We start from the raw sequence: 18,806 nt of genomic DNA on the forward strand, positions 1-18,806 counted from the left end.
TTCAGTGGAATTATAATGAATAAGGTTGGTCAGAAAGAGAGATGAGAAGTGACTGCCTTCCCCCATGCCCCTTCTTTGAGGAAATAGGGATCATAGGCATGCAACAGTATATGTAATGTCAGATTTTTTTCAGTATGTTGCTTAGTTTTCCTGAACTACTTCTTTAACCTCTTTTCTGTTCTTTGTCAAAAGTGATAGCTTAAAGTGATGAGGTAGTAAAGTGGGAATTATAGGTAATGTAAAACCAAAAATTATCAATAAAAGTTGTTGTAAAAGTAAATGAATGTTTATTAAATTAATGGACAAAGTAAGATTCATAGAAGAAAGGATATTAAGTTCTAATTAGGATAGTACCTAAATAACCCAAGTAATCCCTAATTGAAAGTCAAAGGCATTGAGACTGAGGGGAGAAATATTACCCCGGAGTTAACCGGATAGGAGACTTTTCTCTCTTTTCCTTCGGACAAAGAGAAAAAGACTGAAGAGGAATTTAAAAACCTAAGCAGAAAAAGAGGGGCGGGGGGAGTGTAGAGGAAGTACGAGGATTTGAGCCAAGGGAGCTGTAGGCCAGGTTTCCGTTTGGCAAGGTACTGGAGACATAATTTAGTACTAGCTGCAAGAGGCAATTAACATACCTCTCCCTGAAATAAAGAAGGAAGTTAGAGCTGAGATGCCCAGGACTGAGAGGGAGAGAGAGCCTGAAGTTTTAAGGACTGTAGACAAGCTGAGACTTGAGGCTGCTTTGGAGAATGCTTCTTTAATGAACAGGATCAAGAGAAATGAGGTATGTGAAAGTGCTTTGAAAACTGGAGAGCACTGTGTGTATTGTTATTGGTGTTACTATTGTCAGTTTCCTTCCACTAATACTTGGTTCCAGTAGGGGCCTCCATTTTATGTGGAGGTGACCCTGGAATTCAGAAGGCCTTTGCCTCCAGAGTATAAACCCTAACGAGTTCTACTTAGTTAGTGAAACTGCAGGCATGGGCCGGTGACAGATTGTGCCTGTCTTCCAAGGACCAAGCTGGTTAAATTGAACCACATGATGAAATTTATCATTATTTTTATTTCCTACTGATAATAATGATCTGCCACTACAGTCCTACTTTTATGCCTCATTCTAGCATGAAGGTGACCCTGAATGCCTTCTAGAACAAGCTCTGGTAAGCTTTAGCAAGCTGAAAAGATTTCTAGTACAGGCTGGCAATGGACTGTGCATTTGACCTCTGTAAACCAGCTGTGTTAAGTTCCGAGGGGCTAATCAACAGAAGGCTTAACACCAGGTGATGCCGTTATTCAGCCACAGCAACTCACAGATGCTGCCTCCTAAAGTGTATTCTGCTCTCATTAGACTACATCAGGGTTCTTGGGTTTAGTTTTAGATGCCACAGTTTAGGAAGGCTATTCATCAACCAGAGAACGTCCAGTTAGGGTGACCAACACGGCCTTACAATCAATCCATATGATGATCAGATGAATGGAGGATATGTAAAACTCTGCAAAAGGACGACTTAATGATGACTTAAGAGTTAGCAGGTAGAAGAGACATCTAGGGTGAAAATTAAGAGCGATAAGTGGAATTGTTGAGTTTTTTTCTTGACATCAGGAAAAACAACCTAACAATTAGATTTTTTCAAAAGTACAATGGAACTACTAGAAGAGTAATGGATTCCTACTTACTGCAAGTCTTCAAGCAAAGGATGGATAAAGGATTGCTATGGAAAGGATTTTTGTTCAAGTGTGAGTTGGATGCTGTGTCCTCTGAAGTCCCTTCCAGCTTATAAATTTTGTCATGTTGTGGAGAAGATAGCTTGCACCTTCCTCTATGATCTATTATGTGATCCTATGACTGGAGTATTCATGTATATATAGGTGATGATAATTTCTTCTGTATTTTGCTTCAAATAGTATTTTCTCTTAATGCTAACTTGCAAATGAAGGTAAATAGTACTTAATAAATATTCATGCTGAGAACTTAAGAGCTTTTCTAAATTTAAAAAGTAAAAGAAAGTGAGGGAAAAAACCTGTTCATGATGCTTGTGTAATCCTTGTGTCAGTTTGGCCTCAAACCCTGACATGACAGAGTGGGTTTATTTTCGATATTTCTGACGAGATTTCTACCTTGTTTCCATCAGAACCTACTTTGTATTATACTTACCAAGTACATGTTATTTCTTTCCTTCTCACTTCAAAAAAAAATTTTTTTGTAGATTTTAAATTTCTTGAGGGAAGGAACTGTCATTTTAAAAAAATCTTCATATTTTCAATACCTGGAACAATGCCTTGCACATAGTAAGCCCTTAATAAGTATTTGTTGAAATGAAATAGATAAGAATGGGGACCAAGAAAAGAAGAGAAAAAGGAAAGGAAGAAAGCAGGAAAGGTGTTTCAGAGCCATTTTCATGCATTCATAGCTAGAAGAGCCAGAAATATAACTGTTAGGAGGAGAACTGAAGCACCTCTTTCTTGGATCCCCTTGGCATCCCTCCCCCATACCAAGCACTGCTTTAATTCTGTCAATGTACGTACTGCGATTTGGAAACCTTTGAATAAGGAGAAAAAGCTGCAAAAATGACAAAATGGGAGTTCCTGAGAGTGTGATAGTGCCATGAGACAGGAGAAATACTGGTAATGGGCTGGTTATTCAGACATTTGAGGAAATGGAGAGCTTCTGTCATGGTTAAATTTATTTTTCCCCCATCGTATAGGATAGTAGTTCAATTTTTAAAGAAAATAGAGCAAGATCTTGAGAGATGCATTTCTGTGGTCTTTACTCAGGCTCTAGCTCGTTCCAAGTCTTCTGTTAAATAAAGAAGGAGTTCATTCTGTATAGTCCTTTTTAATGTGAAGGCTCCAAATGAAAGATGAAATCATGCTAAGGAAAACTAGCGTCCCTTTCAAGAAAAAAAAGCAAACGTGTTGGTGGTGCTTTTCTTCTCTAATAGATGCTTACTTCCCCATCTTTTTTCTGTTAGAATTTAATAGAACAAAGCTTGCCTTTGGGTTTCCATTTGGCTGAGCATTTTTTTCAAGATTGGGTGTAGTTAAGCTATGTTGGCCATTGGTCATATTAAAATATGTGAAACTAGGTAGAAATGAAAATGGAAGAAACCACAAATAGAATTTCATTAATTGCTCCAGTAGAGCTAAGTGAAATTCAGTTTTAATTTGCTCTGTAGTTCTTTATTTTGAGCTAGATGAAACCTTAAGTCATAATAAAATCAAAATGGGGGAGGGGAGAAGTTGAGTGCATTAAGTGGGCTTGATAAAAATCCCAATCTTGGCCCAGCATTCTAAGAAGGGTAATGGAAATACTGGAAAGGCCCCAAATCTAGAGCTTCATAACCAGAAATGAATACAGAGAAGCTGTGTCTCTTTGGATCAGCCCTGAAACTATAAGGAAATGTTGCAAAAGGTGGCAAATCTTGTAGGTAATGTCATCTACTAAGACAGAAGTAGAATTACAGCTCCAAATGTAAAGCAATTACAAACTGTCCAATATTTTCTCTACTCCAGTAAATATTGTTCACATACCTTTTGTGTGCAGAGCACTGTGAAGATACAAAGATAAGATTCCATCTCTTTTCCTGTGGATCACATAGCCTAACAGGGCATATAAGAAATATACACATATGCTTATGATACCAGATAGGAAGGTGAAAGTCTTAGGATAAAGGGGAAATATAGAACAAAAGTTCCTAAAATGAAAAACAGATTTATTATGGCCAAGGGAAGGTTACTGTTTCCATGTCCTGTTGGTTGCCTGTTCTTCAGTTTCTTCATCTGTAACCTGAAGGGTTTAGACTAAATGATCTCCAAGGATCCATTGATCCTAAGTTCCTGACTTCAGGTTTTCATATCAGCCATAACCCTTTACTGGAATCCCATTCTCTGTTCATCCCATCATGTCCTACTCTGCCTCTCCTACAAAAGGGCAACACTTTGTCATCTTTACGAAACTTTCCCCAACTAGCTAGAGCCGCTCTGGTGAACCCAGCAACCTCACCATACTGGTTTATATAAATTGCATTTGATTAATTAAGCCTATGCTTTTTCCTTTTTTGAAAAAATTTAAATATTTATTGATTTTTTAAATCTTTTTTCCTGAATGTCCCTGCCTCTTCCCTGCTCATCAGGGCCTTGTAACAAAAAGTAAGGAAGGAAGAGAGGGAGGATGGAAGGAAGGAAGGAAGGAAGAAAGGAAGGAAAAGAGAAAGAGGGAGGGAGGGAGGAAAGAAGAAAAAAGAAAAGAAATAACCTGATAGAAAGGGGGAGAAAAAGGAATAACAGAAGGAAGTAGTTCAGCAAAGCTGACTCACACATCAATGGGTACGGTAGATGCAGTATTCCTCTCCTATAGACCCTTCCTTCTGCACGGAAGTGAGGTTATGATTGTGTTTATTAACCTTCTGTCAGTCTCACCACCATTTTCCCATTCACCTAGACTTGAGGTTATGTTTAGTTTTTGTGTTACTGCTGCTCGATTTCCATTGATGACACCACCATTCTTAGTCATCTCTCCCTCTTCTTCCTCCTCCCCCCACCCCCGCTCCGGTGCAGAAAGTTGCCAGTCCTATAACTTCTACCTCTTCAATCCTTATCCCATCTATCTACTCCTTTCTATTCCTACCACAACCACTTTAGTTCATGCCCTCACCTGGCCTCCTGCAATAGCCTCCTAGCTGGTTTCCCTGGCTTCACTCTCTCCCCTTTCTAATCGGTCATCCGTAATTATCTTCCCAATGTACCCCTGAGCACATTATACTTCTAGTCACAATTCTGTGATTCCCTGAGGCTTAATAAATAAACAATTCCTTACTCTAGCATTTAAGGACTTCCACAATCTACCTCCATTTGACCTTTCCAGCTTTATCTCACATTACTTTGTTCCTGGTGGAAGAGAGTTTATTTTCAGCCAAAATGGACTACTCAGAAGCTACCATTCTTATCTTTTCCCTCTCTTCTGTGTGCATTTGCATGTACTGTCTGTCACCTATCTATGGAACAGACTCCGTCATCAGTGCCTATTGAAATCTTTTATCTTCCTTCAAAGCTCACTCAGGTGCCACCTCTTTCATGAAGTCCTACCGGATGTCAGTCGGTCAGTGTGCCACTCATTCTTCTAACTGCTGGGGATATACATATTTAAAATATATGTGTATATATATCCAGCCCTCAGGACCTTACAGTCTAATGGAGAAAGATAACACGGAAAAGGAAGCTAAAAAGTGGGTGAATAGGATTGGTCATGGGCTTGAAAACTCAGAGAAGCCCCAAAGTAGTGCAGCCAAATGAGAAATGAGAAATTCTAAGCTGAGCTCCCTTCTTCAGTGGAGGTTTGGAGTTCATGGCTCTACCTTACTTGCGATCAGGGTGACAATCAAAGCCCCCAGCTAAAAAGGTCCTCACCTTTCCCAAATGTTTCATAGCGCTTTTTTCTCTGCTCCTTTATACTTACAGCAGCCTGCCTTGTATCGTCGTGATTTGTGCATTCAGCTCTTTGAAGGTAAACTTCAGAGATCCTCAAGCTCTGTCTTTTCTTTTTTCCTGTGTGGAAACAGACCCAGAGAGGTTCATTGACTTATCCAGAATGTCACACAGGTATAAATAGGACTACTGGGAGCTGAATCAAGGACTTCTGATTCTAAATTCAAGGATGTTCCCACAACACCATAGGATTTAATTGAATTATGGTCTCATTTGTGGTTTTCCTCCAATATCCTTTTGCCAAAATGAACTCTTTGAATATAAGACTATGTTATATTTCTTGCATAATTTCCCTAAATATCTAAGTGTAGTGCTTAGTATAGCATGAATACTTAACAAGTGGTTAACTTTAAACATTTTATAATATGTCCATAAGCACAAGTTAAAAGCAGGTAAATTCCATTCCTCTTCTGTACAATTCCATCAGACTTGATATAAATAAAATTGAAGTTCGAAGCACTTTATGTCAGTGAAGCAGGTGATCCAGCATTTCATACATTGAAATCTCAGTGACTTGAAATTGGATTGGGTGAAATTTAGCAGAAAATCTTTCAAGGGAAATAATAAATGATCCTATTTTTAGTTGGAAAAGGTCTTTATAGCAGTTGGACTACTGAAGAAAAGTTCTCATTTATTTAATGTCTTGAGTAATGATCCAGAAGAGTGATAAGACTTGCTATTGCTCAAAATTCTGGGTGAACATAATCCATTCAGCTGGTGCAGGCTGAGCCTTTACAGTGTACCTGGAACCTACCTTAGGACTTGCTATGGAGAAGATACAGAGGCTATTCTCAAGTACTGTATCATCTAAAGATTGCCACAGTGTCTGTGGAGAATACATGCAAACAAATGTACAAGCATATGACTACAAAATTAGTGGAACATTGGCACTGTGGGACACTAGATGGCACAGTGAGAAGAGAGCTGGACCTGGAATCAAGAAGTCCAGAGTTTAATTCCAGCCTTAAATACTTAATGACCCGTATGACCCTGGGCAAGTCCCTTAGCCTCCATCTGCCACAGTTTCCTAGCCTGTAAAATGAGGATGATACAATAACAGGGTTATTGTAAGGATAAAATGATAATCATTGTAAGTCATTTTGCAAACCTTAGAGCACTATATAAATGCTATTATTACAATTATTATTAAATGGATTTACCATTAGTCAGGAAATAGTTATTGTTGAATGCGGAAAGACTGCATAGAGTTGCTATGATGGACAGTGGACATAGATATTAATGTAGAGGTGGAAGGCTTTTCAAATGATTTAGCCTATGGAGAGTTAAAGGATGAGTCCAGCCGTGGTGAGGAGATGAACCTGGTCAAAGAGAAAGTTTTAAGCAATGCTGCCAAGGGTGATGAGATCCATAAATCTGAGTAGGAGTTGATGGCTTTGATCTTAATGTTTAAATGGAAGTTATTGCAGGGTTATGTGACTGGAGAAGCACTTGATAATTATATAAGGTGATCTTTAATACAATACCAAAATGGCAAGTGCTGCAATTCCTGACGAGAACAGGGAATCTATGATAAAGAATACAGAATGACTAGCAGTCAACAGAAAAGAAAAAAATGAGATTTAATATATCTGGGGGAAATAATCAGAAACACAGTTTCTTATGAAGTAATTTTAAGTAATTTATTGAAACTTTTAGGGCCTTGAATATTCTTTAATCATTGTTAATTATATATTAGCTATCATAGATAACAAATAAGGTGATTATTTATTAATTTTCCTATTATAAAATGTTGGTTTAAAAGTTATAAATCCCTGTCTCTTTTTTGTATTTGAATTTTAAAATGGAAATTGAGAGATTAATTCCTGAGCAATATGATTCCTAAAATTTTAATGGCAACATAAAATGATCAAGCTAAATCTTTATTGTTCATAACATTAGATCAACCTCAAGAGACACAAAATTGCATCCTTAATGTCTTCATTCATTTTTATATAATTACATGAGGCCAATATTAAAATGAGCTTCAGTTACTCTCCAAGTAGTTTTCCTCTTTACTTGAGGTTTTATTTTCTATATGAATATTTATTTATTTCCTGTCATAGACATGTATCTAAACTATGATACTAGTTTCTAGAGCATCAATTTTAGTGGTGATGAAGGAAGGGAACCCTAAATTGGTGCATCTTTCTTAGTCATATGACTAGGAAGATGGATTTTAGTAGCACATTTATGTTACTGATACTAAATATTTTGCTCCATTCTCATGGTTATGGAGAAAGAATGATGGTACTCCTGGCAGGTTATAGCCACCATAAAATGAAAATCAGTCTCTTAGGCCAACCACGAGGACCTGGATCCACTCATTTTACTTTTTCTAAAAAGTAGCACCATAGCTAATCAGAAGAGTCCCACCTTTGCCATTCCCTTCTCTGGTGACTTGTAAAGTAAGGTACCAGGAGAGGAAAAAGAAAGAATACCAAGGAGCAGGTTTTGGCCAGCACTAGTACCAAGATAGCACTTCTTTATTAGTGAAATCCTCTAGTCTATCACAGATTCTTTCATTGTTCCTAGCCATTCTTGTATTTTCATAGAATGTCACTGACAAGAGAGAATAGTCCAGTAATATGGAAAAATAATGATTTTCTATAAATAGGTGAAGTTTTCAACACATACCCAAAGCTATATACTTCATCCATGTAGGTAGATGTAGTATGATTTGGATGACACCAAGAAGGCCCCTCCTCCAAATGGGATCTCCACAGCCTATCATCATATCAGAAATTCTGTCAGTTTCCTCCCTTTGAGTTAATATCTTATCCTCTATGAAAATGAAAATTTCTGTGCACCTGAGGGGAGCACCTATTATTTCTTATTAGTGATTAGTACTTTAACATGAATTAGAGCAGAGTATTTAGGTGATGACCAATGGAGGGAGGGGGAAAAGCCTATATATATATATATATAAATAGTCCAGTAAGTGACATGGGAAACTGTTATTCTGGACCTCATTTTGACAAAGAAGGAAATATAAGTAGGTGGCTAAAATAGTGATGATGGAAATCTTGAGGAGATGTAACAAGTTCATCTTAGAATCTGGGATAGAAAAAGAGAGAATGCCAAATATAGTTTGGTGAGAACCCTAGATTTGTAACTTCAGAAGGTTCAAAAATAAAAGGACAAATTAAGATTCTGTAGACTAAGATTCTTTTGAATAAAGCAGATTCAGGAATGAATTTTTGAAGAAACAAATGCCAACAATTTGAATGAGGAAGAAAGGGTGGAGCTCTCTGTTTAAGGAGACCAGGGTGGAAATGAGGAATTAATCAACCAATTTAGATCTTTATTTTTAACGACTAAAAGATAACATCAAAGGCAGCTAACGGGGTGTAATTACAAGAGTGACACAGTAATGTAAGAGTAGTGTCAGGAGTGCTAAATGACAAAATAAACCGCATCTGTGAAAGAAAGTTAAGCACCAAAAAAAAGACTTTTTAAAAATTATGTTGGGAACAAAAACTAAGATTAAACAAGCTTATAGGAGAATGATAACAGACGTTGGAGAGAAGCTGAACTTTTTAAACTTTGTTTCACAACCAAGGAAATTATCTTTGGATTAGGAAGGATGAAAAAAAATGATATGAAAAATAAGTGAAAATATGCTAATGAATGATATGGAAAATAAGTGAATATATGCTAATAAAGCACCTTGCTATCCCCCAGTAAATTCATCACCAGAGCCAGCTGAAATACATCCCTGAGTATTTTCTAAGAAGCTGCAACTTTGACTGTTGTGCTCTTGTTGGAGAGAACATCATGGAGATGCAAGTGCCACAGGACTGGTGATAGGCAAATACAGTTCCTACTTTTTTTCATTTTTTTCTGTCCCTATTTAAAAAAAGAAAGAGAAATAGGGTAAAATTAGCCAAGAAATTTGACTTCCTTTCCTGGCAAAATTCTAAAATGTACCATTAAAGGAACGGTTTGTGAGCACTTAGAAAGGCATGTAGTGATCATTAAAAGAATTATGGCTTTATCAAGAACAAGTTACACCATGCTAATCTGCTTTCTTCTTTTAAAGATACATTTACTTGTAAATCTGAGGAATTTTGTAGACATAGTAAACATGGATTTCAGCGAAAAAATTTGAAAAGGTTTCATTCTGTCTTAATGAGATAGAGAGATGTAGGGTTGAAGATGGCATAATTAGGGTTTTAGAGAATTCATTGAATGACCTTGTCCAAAGAGTAGTCATTCCGGGCTTGATGTGGGCTCAGAAGAAGGTCACAGGTTCTCTTCTTGGCCCTGACCTGTTTAACATTATTTTATCAGTGACTTGATGGAAGGCTGACAGAATGCTCTTCTCATTACAGACATCACAAAACTGGGGGATATAGCTCACATTGGATGACAAAAACAGGATACAAAATGGTATCCACAGGCTAGAATGATGGATTGAATATAATAACATATACTTCAAATTGGTACACATGTAAAGTTACACATTTGGGCTCAAAAATTCAGCTGTATAAATGTAGAATGTCGAGTTATGACTAGGCAACAATTAGTGTGAATAAGACCTAGAGGATTTAGTGAAGTGTAGCATTGGTAAGATGCCATGCCCAAATTGTAGATGAGGTTGTTGTCATTCAGTTGTTTTCAAATTAGAAACTAAAGCAAACAGGGTTGTGTCTTGTCCAAGGTCATATAACTAGTGAGTGTCTGAGGCTGGATTTCAACTCCAGAAGATTAGTCCTCCTAACTCCAGGCCTGGCACTCTATCCACTGCGTCTTGGAGCCCCTGACTCCCCTTAAGGCTCAAATCAAGTACCAATTCCTTTAAGAGGCATTTCATTAAATCTCCTCATTGTTTGTGACCACCTCTGTCCCAATTACTAGGTATGTATGGGTGTATACATATCTTTCTGTCTGTCTGTCTGTCTATCTATCTATCTATCTATCTATCTATTTATCTATCTATCTATCTATCTATCCATCTATCCCAAATCTACTTAATCTACAAGTCTGTTTCATTCCTCTCAGTAGAAAGTAAACTCCTTAAGAGCAAAGACTGTCTCGTTTTTGTATTTTTATCCACAGCACCCAGCACATTGCCTGGTAGATATTAGGCACTTAATGATGCCTGTTACTTCATTCATTCTTTTTTTTTTTAAAAAAAATAACTTGTTATGAAAGAGGCACTATATTTAATGCTAAGGCAGCTTGGTGGCACATCAGATAAAGTGCTGGGCCTGGAGTCAGGAAGTTGTCTTTCTGAGTACAAATCATCTCCGATATTTCCTAGCTGTGTGACCATGGGCAAGTCACTTACCCTTATTTGCCTCAGTTCCTCATCTGTAAAATGAACTGGAGAAAAAAATGGTAAACCACTCTAGTATCTTTGCCAATAAAACCCCCAATGGGGTCATGAAGAGCTTGATAGGATGGAAGCAATTTAAAAACAATTTGGTGCTAGAATTACAGATGAAAGTAAGATGGTCCCTGCCTTACATAGAACTGATGTTCTATTGGCAGAACTAATATGTACACAAGTCAGTAGACTTAGGACTAGAGGGGCCCTGAGAGATCATCTAGTTCAATCTCCTTTTTTTTACATATGGGGAAACAGGCCCAGAGGGGTTCTATGACTTTGCCCAGTGCTATGCATCTAGTAAGTGACTGAGCAGGAATTTGAATCTAGGTCCTCAGACTCTAAACCAGCTTTCTTTTCCTTCCACTAAGCAGCCTAAAAATATGTAATTTCATGAATATAAAATATGGACAAAGTTATGGAGTGCTTGTAATCTGCATTGATAGAGGAAGTACCCATACCTATAAAATGATAACTCCTTGCGGACCGAAGTACTTTACTGTTGTGATGCCAGTGATAAGTCAAGCTTGTGATTAGGAGCCTTTTTCATAGGCTGACCTTTGGAACTATGACAAACTAGAAGCTGCTGCGTATATCTCTGCCTTCGCTTCTTTCTGCTTGTTATCTCCGAGCAGAATGTGTACAACTCCGGCATTCTCAAGGGCCAGAGTGTTTTTATCTCAATGAACCTGGGTGCTAGGTAGCCAGGGCAAAGACCTTGTGAACTTATTTACCAGTAGAGAAAAAGCAGCGTCTCAGGAGCTAACAGGTATATTTGAACCTCAGGTGGTTTGGCTGCTGGCAAACAGCTGGGGCCTTGGCCCCTCCCAGGTCCTGCCACATACCTCATTCTCCCAGCCCCACCTGCTGTACTTCCTCTTAGGACTGTACACTGTTGGGCTGTGAGGCAGTCCAGGGGCAGAAGCACTGAGACAAGGAGCTAGCTCCCCAGTAAGGACTTGGCTAGCACAAGCACACATCCTAGGAGCTCTGGTTTGAGAACAGGGAGACCTAGAAAACGTAAGTTGGGACTTGTCTTCTATTTCAGTTCTAAAGAGTTAGATTATTTGAGATTTGTTTCCCCATCCTCTCCCACCTTCCCCAGAGGGGAAATAATGAAAGATCATGGGAAAGGAGGAAGAAATCTGGCATCATGAGAGGAGTCAGTGTAAACGATAAGGCCCAATTATACGTAATGCTAAGGCTTTCCTCTTTTTATATTGAGAAACAAGAAACAAGGCAAAGAAAAATGAGGATTAGACTTTAACACAAGATCTGGGTTCCAGTTCCAATGTGTTACTGTGGGCTTAATCTCTCTGGGCCTGTTTCTTCATTTATAAAGTGGAGATAATGTATGCCTCTACTTGCCTCTCAGGATGTTAGTAAAGAAAGTATTCTGTGAACCATAGGCATCACTGCAATGTGGACTCTTATTATTACCCTCTTCTACTGTATGCCAGGATTTCTATATTTTGAAAGAATTCTGTTTGTTAAACTTAAGACAATTGTGGTTTAAGGTAGGGGGGGCGTGACTTCCTCTGACTTTTAAGAAATTCACCCAATGTTTCATATTATAAGGAAGAGTTCTTTCTTACATCTCAGGAGTATTATAAATTTGTTAACACCTTGGAAAAGAAATGTGATCCAAAGATGTGGGAGACCATACTGTAGTTCATTTCTCTGGATTTTTACTCTGTGACAAATGAATGACTTTCTCTCTCTTAGCAATCCAAAAAATGGCTTATTTTTGCCAAGCTTGGAGTTTATCATTTCTATCAGCACAAAATTTTATTTAATCTTTTGAAAAATCTATATATAGTTTTGTATTTATATAAAATTAAATGAATATTGTAAGGAGAAAAAGTGGCCCATTTGTATTTTGAGTTTTATCTTTATGTTTTACTGAGTCAGTAGTATGAACAGATGCTGCCTATTCATTCTGTAGTGGTTCCCATGGGGAGGTAGAGGCAAGGATAGGGGAAGAGGTTGTGGTAGAGTCCTTGGAGGCTTTTGATGGCTTCTGGTGTGAGATAAAGCTAGGTATGGTCTTTTGTGGGAATTCAAATTGAGGAAAAAATACCTGCAAATTCCAATAATAGCGTAACATATTATAAGCACCTTACCATGGCCCTATAAATCATAGATTTATAGGTCGAATAACTTTTTACTTCATCTATTTCAGTCCACTCATTTTACAGATGAAACTGAGGCCCAGAAAAGTGAAGTGATTTACTTAAAGTTGTAGAGGTTATATTGGAAGCTACTGATCTATTTACAAGGCAGCCAGGTGGTACAGTGGATAGAGAGCTCAGCCTGCGGTCAGGAAGGCCTGAGTTTCAATGGCAACTCACTTAATCCTGGAGAAGGAAATGGCAAACCACTCTACTAAGTTGCCAAGAAAAGCCCAAATGTGATTATGAAGAATCAGACGCAACTTAAATGACTGAGCAACAATTAATCTGTTTGCCTGAGAAGTGCAGAATTCCTTCTCATGCTTTCCTTTTTTATTTTTACATAGGTTAGGGTACTTCTCTTGATACAAAACCTCTTTGGGATGGACATACTTCAAAGTCTGTTCTTACATCCTAAAGACATAGGCACAGTAGAATTGTAAGTACAAGTGGATACTTGCAGCGAGGTCTGGGTCACTCACATCTCTGTGGGATTTCTTATTTTCCTCTAAAGAAAAATACTTCCTATTTGCAAAGCAGTCAAAAGCCTAGTCAGGTAGCAATTTATATGAGATCATATTTTCTTTTGAAGCATTTCTTTGTATTCTTAAGATGTCAGAAACTTCAAATGAAATAATTTAAAATTAAATGGAAGAACTCATGACAAAGATCAATGCTAATAAAGCTTTCCATTCTCTCTCTCTCTTTCTCTCTCTCTCTCTCTCTCTCTCTCTCTCTCTCTCTCTCTCTCTCTCTCTCTCTCTCCCTCTCCCTCTCCCTCTCCCTCTCCCTCTCCCTCTCCCTCTCCCTCTCCCTCTCCCTCTCCCTCTCCCTCTCCCTCTCCCTCTCCCATTTCCTTGGCTTCCAGCCATTAAATTCTTTTTTTATTTATCTTCCATGTCCTTTGCTGTCTTCCATTTCCATCTTGAAGCAAGGTTAGTGTGGTACTTTATGAAAAAAGTAATATGAACCTCAATTCATAAACATTTGCCAAGACTTAAAATGAGAAGCTCAAAGTTGGACCTGCTAAAAACTGGGTCTGTGATGCTGCTGCTGTGTTCTGCCTAGATCTGCCCAGGCAGCAGCATCCACAGTGAAGGTCACCAGAGGCTGGAGAACTGGAAAGCTCTGCTCAGAAGGTTGCCATCTTGATACTGCATTTCTTGATGCAGTATCTCTCCAAGTAATATCCCTAAGGGAATGGATGTTTTCGCTTGTCCATGGACGCTAGATTTTTCAAACAGGAATTGACAAAGATACTAGAGTGGTTTGCCATTTCCTTCTCTAGCTCATTTTGCAGTCACCCATTTAATACAACGTTATTTTTTTCCATTTCTTCTCATAAAGAACTTAACTGGCATTGATATTTCTGAACCCAAACTATAACCTGTGTTTCAAAAGAATCTTTTAACTATGGATTTTCCTAACGTTTGCCTTTAGAAGTTGTGCAGTGAAGTTGCTGGAACAACAAGCTTATAATATCTAGCTGCCTTTGAATTAATGTATAACCTCAAGCTATTTTCTGAGTAAAGGAGAACTCCCATTTAATAGCATCACGTAGTCATATCCTAATTCTGCCAGTTACTCCATTTCAGAAGAGCTGTTGGGGAGAATAGACTTATAAATAGTAAGAAGACCTGAGTTCAAATGTGACTCCAGACATTTACTAGCTGTGAGACCCTAAACAAGTCACTTAATCCTGTTTGCCTCCATTTCCCCATCTGCAAAATGAGCTGGAGATAGAAATGGCAAACCACTCTAGTATCTTCTTTGCCAAGAAACCCCCAAATTGGATCGTGAAGAGTCAGACATGACTGAAATGACTGAACAATAAAATTTATTCGGAGTGGCCCAAAAGTGTCATTACAGTTTTAAGCTATTAAATTTGTAAATCTAAATTAATAGCTATAGAACCTATATATAATAAATAGCTAATATAGATTATTATTATATTATATAACATATAATAAAATTGTAATATCGTATATACGTAATTAATATGTAAATAGCTAATACATGTTATATAGCGCTGTGCAAGCACCTTTAAGTGTATGAAAGATCCTCATTTGAGCCTCATAATTATAACTTGAGGTATCCCTCCTTTGCAACTGAGGAAACTGAGGCTCAGAAAGGTCAGGTAGTTTACCCGTGGTCACACTGCTAATTAGTATTAGAAATATTTGAAAACAGAACTTTCTGACTAAAAATGCCACAGCACTATGCTGCCAGTCTTAAAATATATATAGCAGTTGGAATTGGAACATTGATTTCTCCGGGAGAGGGAACTCTCTGGTAAGGAAATGCCCTCTACTAATGTGGCTGGCAATTTTTCATGTACAAGTGGCATGTTTTCTGCAGTTTATACCCTTAGAGAGTTATCTGGAGCTCTGAATTGCCCGGGGTCACAGAGGCCATAGCCAGTGCTGTAGCAATGACCTCATGCAGGAGAACTGGAAAGTAAAACTAAGTACTCTCCTTTCGGAGAAATGAAAGTGGAACAGATTGAACCTTTTTATTATTGTTATTGACACCGAGTCCTCACTTTTTTCAATTGTGAAATCAGGAAGGAAGTAATTTCTAAAATCCCTTCCACCCTAGGCCATTTGTAGGAATTTTATATTGATGGGATTGCAGAGGTACAGGGCATGTAAAAGTGTGCTTGATGATATGGATTGTCTTCTGAGTAACACACGTGTGTGTGTGCGCGCGCGCATGTGCAAGGGGGGGAGTGGGGATGGGGCAGAGGGGTGAGGGACAGGCCTGTGTTTTAAACTTCTGGCTTACTCATCCCTTCAGTCTTTTTTTCAATTGTGTCTGATTCTTTATGACCTCATTTGGGGTTTTCTTGGCAAAGATACTAGAGTAGTTTGCCATTTCCTTCTCTAGCTCATTTTGCAGACGAGGAAACTGAGGCAAACAAGGTTAAGTGACTTGCCCAGGGTCACACAGTTAGTAAGTGTCAGAAGCCAGATGTGAACTCAGGACGGAGTCTTCCTGACTCTAGGCCTGCCACTCTATTTACTGAGCCACGTACCTTAATATGATACATATCCTCTTCTCACCTGGGATTCTGCTTTTCCCTATAGAGACATGGTCACACTCCATTTTTTTAACTGTTTTTTAACCATTTGGATTGAAAATACTCTTGGGATAACTTTTCTAATTCTAAATTGGAAACCTGCTGCCTCTTTTCCTTTTTTGTAGCTATTAAGCATGAAGAAAGTATGTTTGGAGAATGCTGTGAGAAATGGGTTCGGTTTTTACCAATAGTCTTTATTGAGCTGCTTTCACTTAAAAAAAAAAGTATTCAACACTTGCCATTAACCTAGAAAAGAAAAGCCTGGTAAAAAAGGACTAAATGACCCCTGAGGCTTCTTCCACATTTGAAATTCTCTGATTCTGTGATTCTAAAGCATCAGAGTATTATAAAGAGAATATTGGACGAAGAATCAGGATCCCCAGGTTTTTAGTCCGGCCTTTGACACCAATAGCTATTTGACCTTAAACAAGATTTTTTGTCCTCTAGAGTCATAGAACTTTAGACCTGGAAGGGATTTTAAAGATCATCCAGAGATGGGGAAATTGAGGCCCATAAAGATGGTTTTATTTTGTTATTATTTTATTTTATTTTGAGACAGTCTCCTTATTTTGCCAGGCTGGAAGGGCAGCACCCACTCAGAGGTCCAGTGTTACCAATCAGCTTTGGAGTTTTGACCTGCTTCATTTCCAGCCTGGGCTGGTTTTCCCCTCCTGAGGTAGCCTGGTGGTCCATACTGCCATGAACTTGCCATATTGATGCCAGATTTAGTGAGTACCCAACTTAGTGAGGGGTATGTAGCTCAGTTCCTAAGCTCAAGCTATCCCTAAGACTTCCTTGTAGGAGGGATTACAGGTGTGAACAACCACTGTCTCTTGGTGAAGGCTTTGTAATGGCCTTTCTGGGCTTCTGTTTCTTCATCTATAAAATGCGTAGCCTGGATCAGATGATCTCTAAAGTCAGCTAGGTAATGCAGTGGAAAGAGCACTGGGCCAGTAGACAGGAAGATCTAATTTTAAATCCCACCTCAGACACTAGCTGTATGACCCTGGGCAAGTCAGTTAACCTCTGTTGGCCTTAGTTTCTTCAACTGTAAAATGGGGATAATAATAGCATAATAATATATATTATATCATACATCTTATATATTAGGCAGCACATATAATAGATAATAATATCAGGATTGTTATGAAGATCGAATGAGATAATATTTGTAAAGTTCTTAGTATAGTAGCCTGGCACATAGTAGGTGCAAATAAATGCTTATTCCTTCTTTCCTCTTCTTCTTCTTCCCCTTTCAACTATAAGATGAAACAGCTTTGAAAGCTCTTGTCTCTCCCCAGTACTTTTCCTTATATTAATGGGGAATACCATTTGTTAGCCTTTAGAAAAGGAAATCTTTTGAAGAAACTGAAATAAGTCAAATTTGATAAAAAAAAAAAAATGAAAACACCCCCAAAAGCCTTAAAGAAATTCCAACATTTTTTCATGTCTTGTAAACTAATGATTCTTTCACAGAAATAAGATACATTATTTTACATGAAAACTTGTTCAAAGAGACACAGGATTGGGTGATAAGCCCATCTGCTTAAAAATAAAAGGAAGAAGACAGCTGCTGGACAGTTGACCAAGGAGTTTGAAGTGCTCAGTCTCGGTATTTCATACTTACTAGTTTTTCTGTTTCTTTGTGAGCCACACAGACAGCATGACTCAGAAAAGAAGTAAATTTTTTAAAATTTAAACTGAAAATAAATGTTTTCATTTGCACCAAAAGGACACAAGGTCACGAAAATAACTCCTGAGGATGAAGCCAAGCAGCTGAACCCCCACCAAGCCCAGAAAAGGAATCTGTGAATGACAGTTGTGTCTTCCTCCATCTCCTTCACTATCTGCACATGTTTTGAAGGGTCTGGAAGCTAGACATTGAGGGAAAGAAAATAATCCCTTTTCCTTTCCCCACAAATGTCACTGACTATCTGAGTTGTCAGATTGGTTTTTACATCATATTAAAAGAAACTTGTAGCATACCACCAATAAAGACCTTTGCTGGCTGAACTGGGTCTGAATGATGTATAGCTGACTAATTACGGGAAGGCACAGCTTCAGGAGTCTCCATTATGTCCTTCCACTGTTCAAACACAAGTAAGTTTGGTGATGCAGTATAAGCTATCTAAAAAGATAGCTTCAGAAATACTGAATGGGTATTAGACAGTACCAAACTGAACACATTCCTTAGTAACTGAGAAAGAGAAGGGAGAATGGGACTGGGGTAGAAGGGAGTTGTCACAAGTTCCTAAATGGGACCATGCCTTCAAAAGACCCAGTCTACACAGTCCTGACTCTAGCTGAAATACTCTGATCTGTGAAAACAAAGAAAGTAAATGGCACTAAAAATAATAGTGGAATGCTCAGAAATTCAGCTACTCTGTCAAAATATACATCAGTTGATAAGGAAGGTCATGCATTTTTAACTCTTAATTTGGAATTGGCTTTGTTGTCTTATGAATGATCTTTCCTTGGATTTATTAATTAAATGGCCTAAAATGGCACAATTTCTCCACTTACATAGTTATGGTAAAATTTTTCTCTTTGAAATGAGCCCATTACATTTCTGATTGCTGTTAGCTATGATACTTTATTAAAGTCCTATTATGATGCTTTATTATGACATGAAAGTGACCTTAGGTTTTTATAGGTTATGAGAAAGGAGAATAACCTCAGATACTATCAAGCTGAAAAGACCCCAGGTATAGACTTGGTCATAGGTTGCATAAAATGGTCTGCC

At 38.1% G+C, this 18,806-nt stretch overlaps 1 protein-coding gene across 5 annotated transcripts in view; it reads left to right on the top strand.

Annotated features, from left to right (window-relative positions):
* SPATS2L (spermatogenesis associated serine rich 2 like) overlaps window positions 1-18,806 on the top strand; it is a 228,001-nt gene that overhangs the window by 94,361 nt on the left and 114,834 nt on the right. The window contains exon 1 of one of the 5 annotated variants that reach the window (XM_072612817.1): window positions 397-784. The exons of 3 other annotated variants lie outside the window; for them this stretch is intronic. In XM_072612817.1, the coding sequence (XP_072468918.1) occupies window positions 671-784 (114 nt within the window). In that variant the 5' untranslated portion in view covers window positions 397-670. Of the gene's footprint in view, window positions 1-396; window positions 785-11,551; window positions 11,834-18,806 lie in introns of those variants that run through there. One more of the 5 variants, XM_072612819.1, reaches the window with a different exon arrangement.

Source organism: Notamacropus eugenii, chromosome 5 (assembly GCF_028372415.1).
Source record: "Notamacropus eugenii isolate mMacEug1 chromosome 5, mMacEug1.pri_v2, whole genome shotgun sequence".
NCBI classification, from domain to species: domain Eukaryota; kingdom Metazoa; phylum Chordata; class Mammalia; order Diprotodontia; family Macropodidae; genus Notamacropus; species Notamacropus eugenii.